The sequence below is a fragment of the Cricetulus griseus genome, chromosome 4 (assembly GCF_003668045.3).
Source record: "Cricetulus griseus strain 17A/GY chromosome 4, alternate assembly CriGri-PICRH-1.0, whole genome shotgun sequence".
Lineage (NCBI taxonomy): Eukaryota > Metazoa > Chordata > Mammalia > Rodentia > Cricetidae > Cricetulus > Cricetulus griseus.
In genome coordinates, this window is record NC_048597.1 from 81,154,012 (window position 1) to 81,167,676 (window position 13,665).

Consider the following 13,665-nt stretch of genomic DNA (forward strand, 5'->3'; position numbering starts at 1 on the left):
CTCTAAGGCACAATAGCTTTCATTGCAAAACCCAGGACTTTCAGGAGGGCCTTCCATGGACACTTCCTGCCCTTCCAAACGGTCCTCCCTTCTTAGGGTCCTGCTCAGGAGAGGTTTCCCTTGTGAAAGTTTTATTTGTTTGTCTGTTTGTTCAACGTGGATAGATATTTTGCCTGTTCTGTATAGTGTGTATCACTTGAGTGCCTGATGTCTACAGAGGCCAGAAGAGGGCATCAGATCCCCTGAGACTGGAGTTACAGATGGTTGTGAGCCACCCTGTGGGTGCTGGGAATGGAAACCAGGTCCTTTGGAAGAGCAGCCAGAGTTCTTAACCACTGAACTATCTCTTCAGTCCTGGGGATTTACTTTTCTGTCCCATAGCCTGTTGAAATAAAATTCTTTTTGTTATTGTTGATGGCATATATTTATTGTACTGGTTTCATAGGGATATCGTACTCGTGTGTACGTGTGTGTGTGTGTGTGTGTGTGTGTGTGTGTGTGTGTGTGTGTGATGGATCCCTCTCCCCATGTTTGAGCTCCTATATTTTGGGTTTCTTTGTGCCCCACTATGTCTTAAAAATGACAACCCATCTTTTGCTTTGAAAATAATGCCATATGGCAGTGCTATTTGAAGTTGGATTACTTTACATACTGTTTAAACTTTAAGTTTGCTCTGGGGTTAATCTGCAAAGTGGAGTTTAAATGTGAATTCTGAACTTGGGTGACTGTCAATGACTCCAATTTTGCTTAGTTGTCCCTTACTACTTTAATGTAGAATATTGAATTTCCTTTGTTCTTTGTCACCTAACTATGATCATGGGGTGGTTACAGTAGTGACCCAGGAAGACCTTAATTGGAAGAAGATAGATGACAGAGGGCTGATGTCTCACTCCAGACAACTCATCTTATAGGCTCTCAATTCAGGAGGACTTCCTACTTAGTTTTTGTTGTTGTCGTTGTTTTTAAGTTGACAGCACCTAAGTAAGAATACTTCTTGCAGGTGCAAACAGTGAAGTCATGAGGTCACATTTGTCACAGAGACTCACCCAGTGACTGACCAGCCAATTTCAACTTTGGCTTAATGTCTTGCTTCTGTTTTATCAAATCATTGTGATCCATTTATGTCCCATCCTGCAGGACGTCAACCTGGGGCAAGAGAGTCAGGGATAGGGAATGGGGACAAGAGACGCAGAAAGAACGACCACAAGGCAGGATTCTAATCAAGGGGCAAACTTTACTTTTCTCAGGCTAGCTTATATAGTCAGGATATGGGGAGGGGCAGAATGGGTTGTGTTGTGCACCAGGTGTTAGTATAGGCAGGATATTAGGAAGCCACAAAGAGGATGTTTGGCAGGATAAAGAGTTCATGAGTAAGAGGTCCAGGAAGGGTTGCCTAGATGACTGAACCTGTGGGTGGAGGACTGGGTTAAGTTGTTTATTTTCTTGAGCTGAGGTTCTAAGGAGCTGCTACGTAAAGGTTAACTATGTGACCTGCCAAGCATGGCCTAGGATCTCATGCCAAGCCCTGAGATTTGGCTCCCAACATATATGGACTTCCGGTCTATAGCATTACAAGTTAGAATTCAAGCTGAGTGCACAGCTCAGTTGGAAGAGTGATCGCCTGGCATGTGTGAAGCCTGGAGTGTCATAAGTCCAGCATGGTGGCACATGCCTCTAACCCTAGCACTCAGAGGTAGAAGCAGGATGATCAGAAAATCAGGGTTGGTTTTTCTTTTTCTGACTCTTTCTGGGTGTTCACAATGACTAAGTGAGTGAAGGGACCAGCTCCCCATTTCGGCATCCATGACAGTAACACATGCTCGCCATGACCTTGCCTTGGTCACTAAGAGGTCAGATGCCTGTCTCGTGGCAAGGAACCAATCAGAAGTTAGCTGGTGGTGCTATGCTTTACGGCTCTGGGTGTGCTTTAAGGACAAGTGCACAGCAATGACGTGCAGAGCATAGCAACCACCCTGGGAGGGCTTATGGGCCATAACAACCAATTAGCCAATCAACAGAGGGCAAGCCCTCCAAGCCTGGAGGCACACCAATCCTGAGCCTGTGTGTACCCCTAAACATTCCCCTCACCCTGCCCTACAAGATCTCTATGCAGCCCCTACGAGCTGTCTTTGCTAGCCATCCACCATGGCGGGTGGGTGAAAGACCCAAGCTAACATGGGTTAGCTCGTTAAACAACAATAAAGCCTCATGCAGTTTGCAGCAAGCTTTTGAATCCACCTGGTGATTGGGGTAACCTCGGTCGTGGGCTGAGACCCCAGAGGCCTGAGTTTTCCGGGGGGGTCTAACATCTGGGGGCTTGTCCTGGATTTGCGACCACCCCTCACCTGAGTGGATTTGATCTTGGAGGTAAGATGATTTGAGCTCGCAACTTATATGTTCAATGTTCTGTATGTCTCTTGCTGTTTTGTTGGTTTGGTGCCATGACTTGAATTTGATCTGTGCCGGCACAGGACTTGTATTTGGGAATTTGTAATTTGGACCTCAGGGGGAAACAGACGTGTTTCAAGACTCTGAAGTCCCACCCTGGACGAAAGTCCGAGGGTCATTTGATTTGGATCATAAGGAAAACAGACGTGTTCTGGGAACCCTTGGTTCCGCCCTGGACGAAAGTCTGAGGGTTGTTTGTAATTTTGGTTTGGGGCACCATTCCTTTGCCTCGAGGTTTGTCCTGTCTGATGTCTGTCCTGTTTTTGCTGTTTGTGTCTGTCTCCATACTAACCACCCCCATCCTGGGATTCCACCTCAACTGTGATTGGCAGATGTGCCCAGAGGACAGACTGCTGCCCTGAGGACACCCAGGAGGTACGAACGGAGGCCAAGGACATTTGGACCCGCCTCAGTTAGCAGCGATTGTAGCTGCCTAGTTCTGCCGCCAGTCTTCCCTGGCGCCATTGCCTTATAAGCAGCGTGGGAGGATTGGGTTGGTGTCTGTTCTTTCCTGTCTATTCTGTCTCTGTGCTTTCATCGTTGGTTTTCAATTCAGGATCCACCACGACACCCCCTTTTGTTGAGTCACGTGGTGCCACACTAGGTAACTTTCTTCTCCAGTCTTTGTTTCTGTACGGTTTTCTGTAAGGCTTGGAGGGTTGGAATGGGCTGGGTGACTGAGCATGTTTGTTATCTGTGTTATCTGATGTGTTGTGGCCGAGTCTCCTAAGGCTGCTACTCTGAACTCCAACCACTGCTGCAGCCGTCACAGCTGAGTCTGGCCAATGTGAGTCTGTTTTTCTATCTTCACCTGCCAGTCTGTGAGGCATGCAAAGTGGGGCTGTCTCTGCCCCAACTGCCATCCTGCCATGGGTCCTGGCTTGCGACAGTAGTTTCCCTGCTCAGGGCACATGGCTGCAAGGCCGCCATCTGCCTAGCTGCCCGGCCTTCTCTGTGCTCCACACACATGGTATGCAGGGGGACCGAGGGAGTCTTTTTCCCACCCCTGCATGGGCCAAGGGTCTGGGGTTACCAGCAGCAGCACCCCCTCCCCCAAGTCTCTTCCCTGAGCACATGGAGCTCGGGCGGGTGAACTATCTGGTCTGATTTGGATGTTCTAAAAAAACGGCCTTAATATAAAAGGGACTTTGATAAGAATTTTTATGTTGACTGAGAAATGAAAGAGAATGTACTAAAGTAATAAAGAGAAAAAGGAAAAGAGAAATTTGTCCAAGAATGTCTAAGAAAATCAGAGGAATAAACCAAAGGTATATAGAAAGTTATAGAGGGTTAAAGCAAGTCGTAGAAGGTCAGAGAAAAGGTTGTTAAAAGAGAAAAATGTAAACTGTTTGTTATGGTTTCTCATGTCTACAAATAGTAAATTTTAAAAATTGGTAACTTAAGTTAAAATTTTAACCATATTAAGTTTATTCTGTTTATAAGTCCTGTTTATTTCTCAAGTAATTTATGTATACTTGTTTTAAAATGTTCTGTTTCCTGGCATAACCTAAGTTCTGTTACAAGCATGTAGCTAAAACAAATTGTGAGGGTCACTGCCATTTTGTAGCCAGCCACGTGGCACAAAATGACTGGTAGCCATTTTGCTAAAGTTGAAAAAAGATACTTAAACCGCCATCTTGACTAAAGATGACCGCATGGAAATTAGAGGTACCATCTTAGAAACAAGTTTTTCAGTTAAGATTTAAAATGTTAATGCTTCTATATATTACAGAAAGACATTAAGGAATTTAAATTTCTTTTTAAAACCAGTTTTTTAAATGTTTATGTTTTTTTAAAATGTCTTTTTATTAATGTTTGTACTTAAAGAGCTTCAATTTAGAATCATTTTTAAGCAAAGCCTGACAATGTAAAGTTCTTGTTTTATAAAAGCTGCTAATCTATTATAAGATGTTACAGTTTATGTTTTCAGAAGTTAAGCTTAGGGCGTTGGTGGCACACACCTTTAAGTTTAGGACATTGGTGGCAAATGCCTTTAATCCCACCACTTGGAGGCAGAGGCAGGTGGATCTTTGTGAGTTCAAGGTCAGCCTGGTCAGCAAATCGAATTCCAGGACAGGCTCCAAAGCCACAGAAAAAACCCTGTCTCATTTAAGCAAGCAGCTAAACTGTGTACATGTAGCTACTGTTTAAGGACTGTAAGGTAACTCTATGCAATTTTAAATTCAGCTGTGCTAAGTTTCAAATATTTTACTACGTTAAAACCAGTTACAGTCAGGCTGAAAATTAATTACAGAAATAAGACCTTACTTAGCCACCTGTATGCTTCTTGGGTGCTTAAGGCAAGTAACTAAAACAGACAGACAGACCTCTAATGCTTCAGAAACCTGCAGAATATGGCATTTAAATTGTTATCTTTAAAGTTTATAATATCAGACAGACTGCCAGATCCTGACAGTGACCCAAAGTCTCCAAAGAAGATTATGAGGTACCCCAGTTCCTGCACCTGGACCAGTGAGCGAGATGCTCAGATGTGACACCTGCTGCCAGCCAGGACCTGGCCGAGACTGTGGACAAAGCTGCTGGACACTGGAAAATTGATTGCACCCCCTTTACCTAGATAAAACAAGGTCAGTCTTTTCCATGTCCCTCTTCCACAAAGAAAACAACAACAACAAAAAATCTCTCACCTTATAGGCCTGGCGAAGATTGCTGTTCTTTGAGACATCTGCGTCCAGCGGTAATGGAGTAACTTGGGTATGGCTAACTGTACATGGACTGGCTTCTGTCACTTTTTAGTATATTCGGATAAACTATACCCTTCTCAGATCTCTGAAATATTAATGGTTGTCAGCTTGACAGCATCAGACATTCAGATCCACTATAGGCTATAGTCAGCATGTTAGCTGATAAAGTAATGACTACCTACTGTTTAGTCACAAGTTCAAGGTTTTTAAGTTTATTTTGGTTGTCATCTAGGTATAAACTTAAAGGGCTTTTCATCAGGTCAAAGGCACCTCTGTCCAATCCATACCTGGCTCTCTGGACAGAAGAAAAATGTACTTGCTTCTAGCCCAAATCTGTAGTTATTGCTAGGACTCAAAATTATAAATATGTTCCTGCTGTTTGAACAGATATCCAGATATCTGCTTTTTCTGCACTGTGGGCTTCAATAAACAAGTTTTAACCTCTGTTCCTAGTTTAAACATGTCTTAAACAGGTTTCTGCTTCTGGCAGACATCTGAGTATCAGTTGCTGACTATAGGCTGTTCTAAGTAGACTGTGAGCCCTGGACTTGCTGTGGATATGAACCAGTCCAGCTGATGTGGACACTACCTGTCTCTGCAACAGAGTCTGCCAACAGCCCCTGATGGATTCCCCATTGCCTAAATTCCTTTTTTTGCTTTTGACTAGCATTTCAACCTTCTGGGGTCCCTAACTTTGTCCCAAAGTCAGCAGGAAGTAGAATGGGAAAGAATTTGCTGCCCATTTTCCCTGGTTAAAATGCTAAGTCAGAAGGGACTCCCTTGCATGGGGATGCCAATATCTCTCACTCCCTGATGGGGGCTCTAGAGAGACAGCAATTCCATGATTGGAATTTCCAAAAAAAAAAAAAAAAAAAAAAGAAAGAAAAGAAAAAATGGGGGAATGAAGGGACCAGCTCCCCATTCCGGCAGCCATAACAGCTTGTCTGACCTTGTCTTAGTCACTAAGGTCAGATGCCTGCCCCGTCAGCAGCCATAACAGCTGAACACATGCTTGTCTGACCTTGTCCTAGTCAGAAGTTAGCTGGTGGTGCTATGCTTTACGGCTCTGGGTGTGCTTTAAGGACAAGTGCACAGCAATGATGTACAGAGCATAGCAACCACCCTGGGAGGGCCTATGGGCCATAACAACCAATTAGCCAATCAACAGAGGGCAAGCCCTCCAAGCCTGGAGGCACACCAATCCTGAGCCTGTGTGTACCCCTACACATTCCCCTCACCCTGCCCTATAAGATCTCTATGCAGCCCCTACGAGCTGTCTTTGCTAGCCATCCACCATGGCGGGTGGGTGAAAGACCCAAGCTAACATGGGGTCAACTTGTTAAACAACAATAAAGCCTCATGCAGTTTGCAGCAAGCTTTTGAATCCACCTGGTGATTGGGGTGACCTCGTGTTGTGGGCTGAGACCCCGGAGGCCTGAGTTTTTCCGGGGGTCTAACATGAGGATGTGGTGGGTCCTCTGGAGTGAAATTCTGGATTTCCCTGGGTCTTCTGGCTGTGCTGACAATATAGGAGCCAAAACGTTGTATATCATCTCTGTGAAGGGAGTCAAGGGACAACTAAACAGACTTACTGCTGCTCATGTGGGTGACATGGTGATGGCCACCGTTAAGAAAGGCAAACCAGGGGGCTGGAGAGATGGCTCAGAGGTTAAGAGCACTGACTGCTCTTCCAGAGGTCCTGAATTCAATTCCCAGCAACCACTTGGTGGCTCACAACCACCTGGAATGAGATCTGGTGCCCTCTGCTGGCATGCAGGCAGAAGACTGTATACATAATAAATAAATAAAATCTTAAAAAAAAAAAAAAAAAAAGAAAGAAAGAAAGAAAAAAAGAAAGAAAGAAAGAGAAAAAGAAAGGCAAACCAGGTGCTGGGTGGCAGTGGCACATGCCTTTAATCCCAGCACTCAGAAGACAGAGGCAGGCGGATCTCTCTGAGTTCAAGGCCAGCCTGGGTCTACAAAGCTGCTATACAGAGAAACCCTGTCTCAAAAAGCAAACAAAAAAGGCAAACCAGAACTAAGAAAAAAGGTCTATTCAGCAGTGGTAATTCGACAACAAAAGTCATATCGAAGAAAAGATGGGGTGTTTCTTTATTTGAAAACAATGCAGCAGTCATAGTAAACAATAAAGATGAGATGAAAGTTTCTGCTATCACAGGTCCAGTTGCAAAGGAATGTGCAGGCTTGTGGCCCAGGATTGCATCCAGTGCAGGCACTACTGCATGATTCTCCAGCGTATTTGTAAAATATATCTATTAAAAGATCTTTGCAGCCGGGCGTTGGTGGTGCTCGCCTTTAATCCCAGCACTCGGGAGGCAGGAGGATCTCTGTGAGTTTAAGGCCAGCCTGGTCTCTGGAGCGAGTGCCAGGACAGGCTCCAAAGCTACACAGAGAATCACCCTGTCTCGAAAAACCAAAAAATAAAAATAAAAAAAAATAAAAAAGATAAGAGCGTGTGTGGTTCTTGACGTGCCGCGAACCTTCGAACACAAGTGCGATACTACCCTGTGAGGAAGCGTTCCAGCGACTCTCCTGTTCCCGCCATCGCAGTTGCCAGCGCGGATGTGCTTTTTTTGCCCCAGACTCGTTGGACTACTCCAGTCCTCTCTGATAGGTGTTTTGAGAATCCGTTGATGGTGCTTTGCTGCATTGCTGCTCCTACTTGACAGAGATCATCTCCAGACTATACAGGACAGGTCATCCAGGAAGGAAGAACCAGGGCACAGATGTCCTTCACAGGCCCGTCCCATGGCCCTCGTGTCTGCTGATTCCCGAATTGCAGAGCTTCTCACAGAGCTGCATCAGCTGATCAAGCAAACCCAGGAAGAATGCTCAAGGAGTGAGCGCAACTTGGTGAACATCCAGAAAACCCACGAGCGAATGCAGACTGAGAACAAGATTTCTCCTTATTACCGGACAAAGTTGCGTGGCCTCTACACAACCGCCAAGGCTGATGCAGAGGCTGAGTGCAACATCCTCTGAAAAGCATTGGATAAGATAGCTGAGATCAAGTCTCTGCTGGAAGAGAGGCGGAAAGCAGCCAAGATCGCAGGTCTCTACAATGACTCGGAGCCCCCACGGAAGACCATGCGCAGAGGCGTGCTGATAACACTGCTGCAGCAGTCAGCCATGACCCTGCCCCTCTGGATCGGGAAGCCTGGTGACAAGCCCCCACCCCTCTGTGGAGCCATTCCAGCCTCAGGGGACTATGTGGCCAAACCTGGAGACAAGGTGGCTGCTAGAGTGAAGGCTGTGGATGGGGATGAGCAGTGGATCCTAGCTGAAGTAGTCAGTTACAGCCATGCTACCAACAAGTATGAGGTAGATGACATTGATGAAGAAGGCAAAGAGTGAGTGTCCCGGTGGGGAGCAGTGGAGAGTCACCAAGCTTCTGGGAGAAGCCTCCTGGTCACGGCCTATATTGTTCCCCCAGGAGACACACCCTGAGTCGCAGGCGCATCATCCCACTGCCCCAGTGGAAAGCTAACCCTGAGACAGACCCTGAGGCCTTGTTTCAGAAGGAGCAGCTGGTGCTGGCCCTATATCCCCAGACCACCTGCTTCTACCACCATGCCCTGATCCACACACCCCCACAGCGGGTAAGGAGCCACCATGAAAGGCCTTTGATGACATCAGAACCTTAAGGGTTGGTCCCCATCATTCTTCAGCTTGCCTGCTTGCTGCCTTCTTGTTGTCCTTCATCTCCTAAACATAGGCTTTCCCAGTAGCACCAGACCCCTTGACTTGAGAGCAGAGAAGAAAGTAGGAGAGGCAGGCAGGGAGATGCATCTGGGGCTCTGGGCAAGGAGGGGCTGCCCTGGCCTAGAAGCATCTTGACCAGCCCTTCCTGTGTGTGCTCTACAGCCTCAGGATGACTACTCAGTCCCGTATGAAGACACTTCCTATGAGGACGGCTACTCCCCTCCTCTCAATGTGGCCCAGAGGTACGTGGTGGCTTGTAAGGAGCCCAAGAAAAAGTGAAGCTGGCTGGCTGGCTTGAGTCTGCCACTGCCGACCTCATGGGAGAAGGCAACAAACGAGTTCCTGTAATAAAATAAATACTCTTCCCTCTCAAAAAAAAAAAGAAAAAAAAAAAAAAAACCTCGACATTTAGAGCAGTCTCTACCTACCCAAGGAGTAGGTGGGTGTTTGCTAGGACACAAGTCTAAACTTGTTGCAGTGCGTTTGATATTGCTTCCTGCCCAGGCCTATGAGATCTGAAAAGGCACGCCCCAGGTCATCTTTCTACACACCTGCTACCTACAGTATTCAGAGAACTCTGGGAGCTTGGATTCTAGGCTCACAATTGAACGTCAGTGTCAGTTCTGCTCCTAAGGTGAGGGAGGGATACAGGGACCCAAGAGTCCTCACCAGCGTCAATTTGTTGTTTTGACAGATAACTTAGTTGGAATTTTAATTTTGTCATGCAAAGCACATACCTGTTTTCACTCTATATATGCTCTAATTTAAGCATGTGTAGATGGAAAACCTGTGGACTTTTTTTTAACCCTTGAAATGCTTCTCACCCTACCATCTAAGATGAGATTGTTCCATGCATGGCCTGATGCCGAGGGTCGTTGGAATTATTTGATACTTTACTTGTGTGCGCACATCGTCTAGATAAGGTTTCATTTCTCTTAGCTTACCAGAACAGAGCTAGGTGGGTCATTTTGTCAAAACTTGCTTTTGTCTCATAGTCTTTCCTGTGACTTACTCTTGGCATAGATAACTTACTAGCAAACAGATCACAGTTCATTGTTGGGCATCTTGAGTTAATTTGGAAAGTTTGGCTTACTTTATTAAAACTGCACCCTTTTCTCTTTTTACACTCGAGGCCAGTCCAGTGAGTCCATAACCAGAGCCTGCCATGCTCCGAAAGGCCATCTCCGTTTTCTGCAGACTTGAAGCTTGTGAATATAGAGATCAAAATACTGTCCAGATTAAAGTTTACCAGAAATGCAGGCAAATGGGGCAGGAGGTGGCTGGATCCTAAGCCATGGAAAATGCCCCCAGTAGATTGGTATAGTACGAATAATAATAAAAAAAAAACCCAGAGACAAATATTTGTGTTCAAGCTGAAGATCAGAAAAGCAAAGTAGACAACCACTACCACTACCAAGGCTGGGGTGATCCTGTCCTCAGCGTGGCTGGAGACTGAATGCAGCCTGAGACCCTGAGCTCCTGTCTTATACACCTCTCTAGGGCTGGGATAAAAGGTGTCCACTGCTGCCGCTCAGCCTCTATGGCTAACTAGTGTGGCTGTTGGGATTAAAGAAGTGTACCACCACTGTTTGGCTTCTATGACTGTGGCTAGCTTTGCATTCTGATCTTCAGGCAAATTTTATTAGATCATAAACAATGTATCACCACAGATTGGCTTAGTGGTAGCATTTGAATAATGTTTATGGAGAAAATAATAACAGTGTTTATCCCCTGCATATTGTGTTCCCACACAGTTGTACGGAAGGTTGTATTTTGTGTCCATTGCTGCAGTAGGCTTAGCACATACATTCTCTCCATCCTCAGATGGCCACCACCTTGTATTTGTAAACTCAGTAGAAACAGGGAGACCTGTTTGGTTTTCCTTCACTGGGAGCTAGCAAAGAGACTGATTGTGTTTTCAGTAATCCAGCTGAAAAAGGTTCAGTGGCAACTTGAGCAGGAAGCCAAACGGGAGGAGCCTGTCGGGAACGATGTGGCCACAATCTTGTCCAGACGCATCGCTGTGGAGTACAGTGACTCAGGTAATGACTCAAGTTTGACGACAATGACTGGTCTGACTGTCACAAGGGCCAGGCACCAGGTGGACAGCCAGGGCACCGTATGGAAGTGTGTTAGGAGCGTGTGTGATCTCTGCACCCACATAGTGGTGTTAGCCTGTAGTTTTCGTAACTTTTGTATTAACAGTGTGATGTTGCTTCTGCACATCCTCTGGATTTGTTGAGCATTTACTATGTAATATTTAAGTGCCCATTGCTGTGACTCGCTATCATATTAGTAATTTTAAGAAGCTTTTACCTTTCTTTCTTGTTTCTATTTTACCAGCACTAAGACCTAACTTGTTGGCATCAACCTCATGACTTTGCCACTTTGAGTCTTTTGTTATACTTACAGTGGTTTGCCTCTGTTGTTCCTCCTGTGTTCCTGTGTCCTGTGGAACTCCAGAACTCACATTTGGCAGCATTCCTTCATGTGGTAGGGTCCTTATGTTCTCAGGGTGGAGGAAAAGCATTACAGCTACCAGCCATTGTCAGGGTTTCTTTTCCTGATATCACATCATAATGAAGTTAGTGGCACTTTACTCATAAATAGTCATGAGCTTATCAATTGTTGGTTGTCCTGTAGTTTCATCAATCAGTTAGTTTTAGTTTGTTGTAGCTAGTGAGAAAGCTTTTGCCCACTGTGTTCTGTACCCTTTGAAAGAATGGAAGGTGGCTAAAATCCAGTTTAGATTACCTTCAGAGTATCTTTTTGGCAAATTTGATCTAGTCTAAAATGTAAACCCAAGTTGCTTCTAATACAATACTTTACAAAAGAGCACAAAGGGGCTGGAGAGATGGCTCAGTGATTAAGAGCACTGACTGCTCTTCCAGAGGTCCTGAGTTCAATTCCCAGCAGCCACATGGTGGCTCACAACCACCTTGAATGAGGTCTGGTACCTTCTGCTGGCATGCAGACAGAAGACTGTATGCATAATAAATAAATAAAATCTTTAAAAAAAGAGCACAAAGTAAAAAGTTTAAATTTTCTGTTTCTATTTTTAAAAAACAAATGGAGAACAGAATTTCATAGTATATTTGATTTCTATAAAATTCATGCTTAGAATTACAGTTATAACTTTTTAAAATGATTTTATTTATTATTTATACAATGTTCTGCCTGCATGTATGCCTGCAGGCCAGAAGAGAGCACCAGATCTCATTATAGATGGTTGTGAACCACCATGTGGTTGCTGAGAATTGAACTCAGGACCTCTGGAAGAGCAGTCAGTGCTCTTAACCTCTGAGCCATCTCTCCAGCCCTACAGTTATAAATTTTAAGATTGTTTTAAATTGTCCCCAGCTTTAGTGTTTCCTATGTATTTTAGCTGAGTATCTGACATGTTTTTTTCTCATGGTATAGACTCATAAAGGTGGATAGATGGAGTGGTGGATGGGGAGTGAGTGGGCAGATGGATGGATACGTAAGTAGGAGGTGGATAGATGGATGATGGGTGGGTGGGTGGGTGAATGGATGAGAGGTAGGTGGGTGGGTGAGTGAATGGATGGATAAATGGGTGGGTGGACTGGTGAGTGGATGGATGAATGCGTGGTAAATAGATGAAGAGAAGCTGAGCACATACAGGATCTGTAGTTGATGTTATCCTCAGGAGACAGTGGGAGATCCCACCATGATCTGCATTAAATTTCTGTGACCACAGGTTCAGAGTGAATTCTGGAAAAGCCATGGCGAAGCACTAGTGTATAGGTAGATGTCCCTTCAGACGTGGTGACAATATGGTCACTGGGTAGAGAGACCAGGACAGTGGCAGTCTTAGCTGCATTGAGTCTCCATAAAAATCATGCATTATCTGTGACCCTCGTGTCATATGAGGTACTTTACTTACATCTTCTCAGAAGGATGCTTGCCCTCTTTCCCCCCAAGGAAACTAGAGTAAAGCCGCACTGTTGACTGTGACCTGGCTAGATACAGAACACAAGCAGGGGGTAGCATTCCATTTGTGGAGCAGTGGAAATCAAGCCTAGCCTGGGTAGGTAGTGAGGAAATGAATGTGTGCTTCCTTGGATGGCTGCTTTTGAACACCAAGAGTGCCCTGTTTGCCTCCACTGTGAGTCTTAACACAGAAGGCCAGAGTCTTTGCACAGCCTGGAGCACAGTGCTTGACCTGGCCAGAAGCCTCTGTTCTGTGCCCAGGCTCCTGGAGAGCGAGCAGTTTTTTTTTTTTTTTTTTTTTGTAAATGATGAAATGAGAGACGGATTTCCCACCTTTGTAAACAGAAAGTAAATGTAAACTGCCTTTAAATACATGGCATATCCAGTCTTTGATTGTAGATGCTGTCCCAGGCATCTGTGCTGCTTCTCACACATTCTCTCACTGGAAGCAGGATTTCAGTAGAAACTCCACCATATTTCCAGGGGAAAACACAGAAGCCAGCCCATTGCCTGGAGATAGAATTGAGATTCTAAGCCCAGTCTTCTGCTCAAACCTGCTCTTGCAAACTTGGCACTCAGGCTGTAGAGGGATGCTGGTGGTAGCTCCAGATATTTGTCACTGTGCTGGAACTGCCTGGAGCCTCCAAGATGTTCTGGCACAATGAAAATGTGAGTTCAAAGATCCAAATGTCTCCCAGAGATGTCTGTCTTACAAAGTGAGTGACCATTCCGAGTCTTTTCATAGCAGCTTGCAGGCCAGATCCAGGGGTCAGTCTGTTCCCATATGTGTGCTTCTAGCCAATGGTTGAGCCTATAGAGCTGTGGAATTGCTCTCATA

General features: G+C 45.3%; 1 protein-coding gene and 1 pseudogene across 1 annotated transcript; both read left to right on the top strand.

Annotated features, from left to right (window-relative positions):
* LOC107978343 overlaps positions 1 to 7,400 on the top strand; it is a 14,615-nt pseudogene extending 7,215 nt beyond the window's left edge.
* Positions 7,401 to 7,630: 230 nt separating this feature from the next.
* Positions 7,631 to 9,250, top strand: LOC100763699 (SAGA-associated factor 29-like). The gene is given in 3 exon segments (XM_027413614.2): positions 7,631 to 8,524; positions 8,608 to 8,773; positions 9,039 to 9,250. Coding segments are annotated over 3 exon segments (885 nt in total). The 5' UTR covers positions 7,631 to 7,922; the 3' UTR covers positions 9,156 to 9,250.
* Positions 9,251 to 13,665: the final 4,415 nt, after the last annotated feature.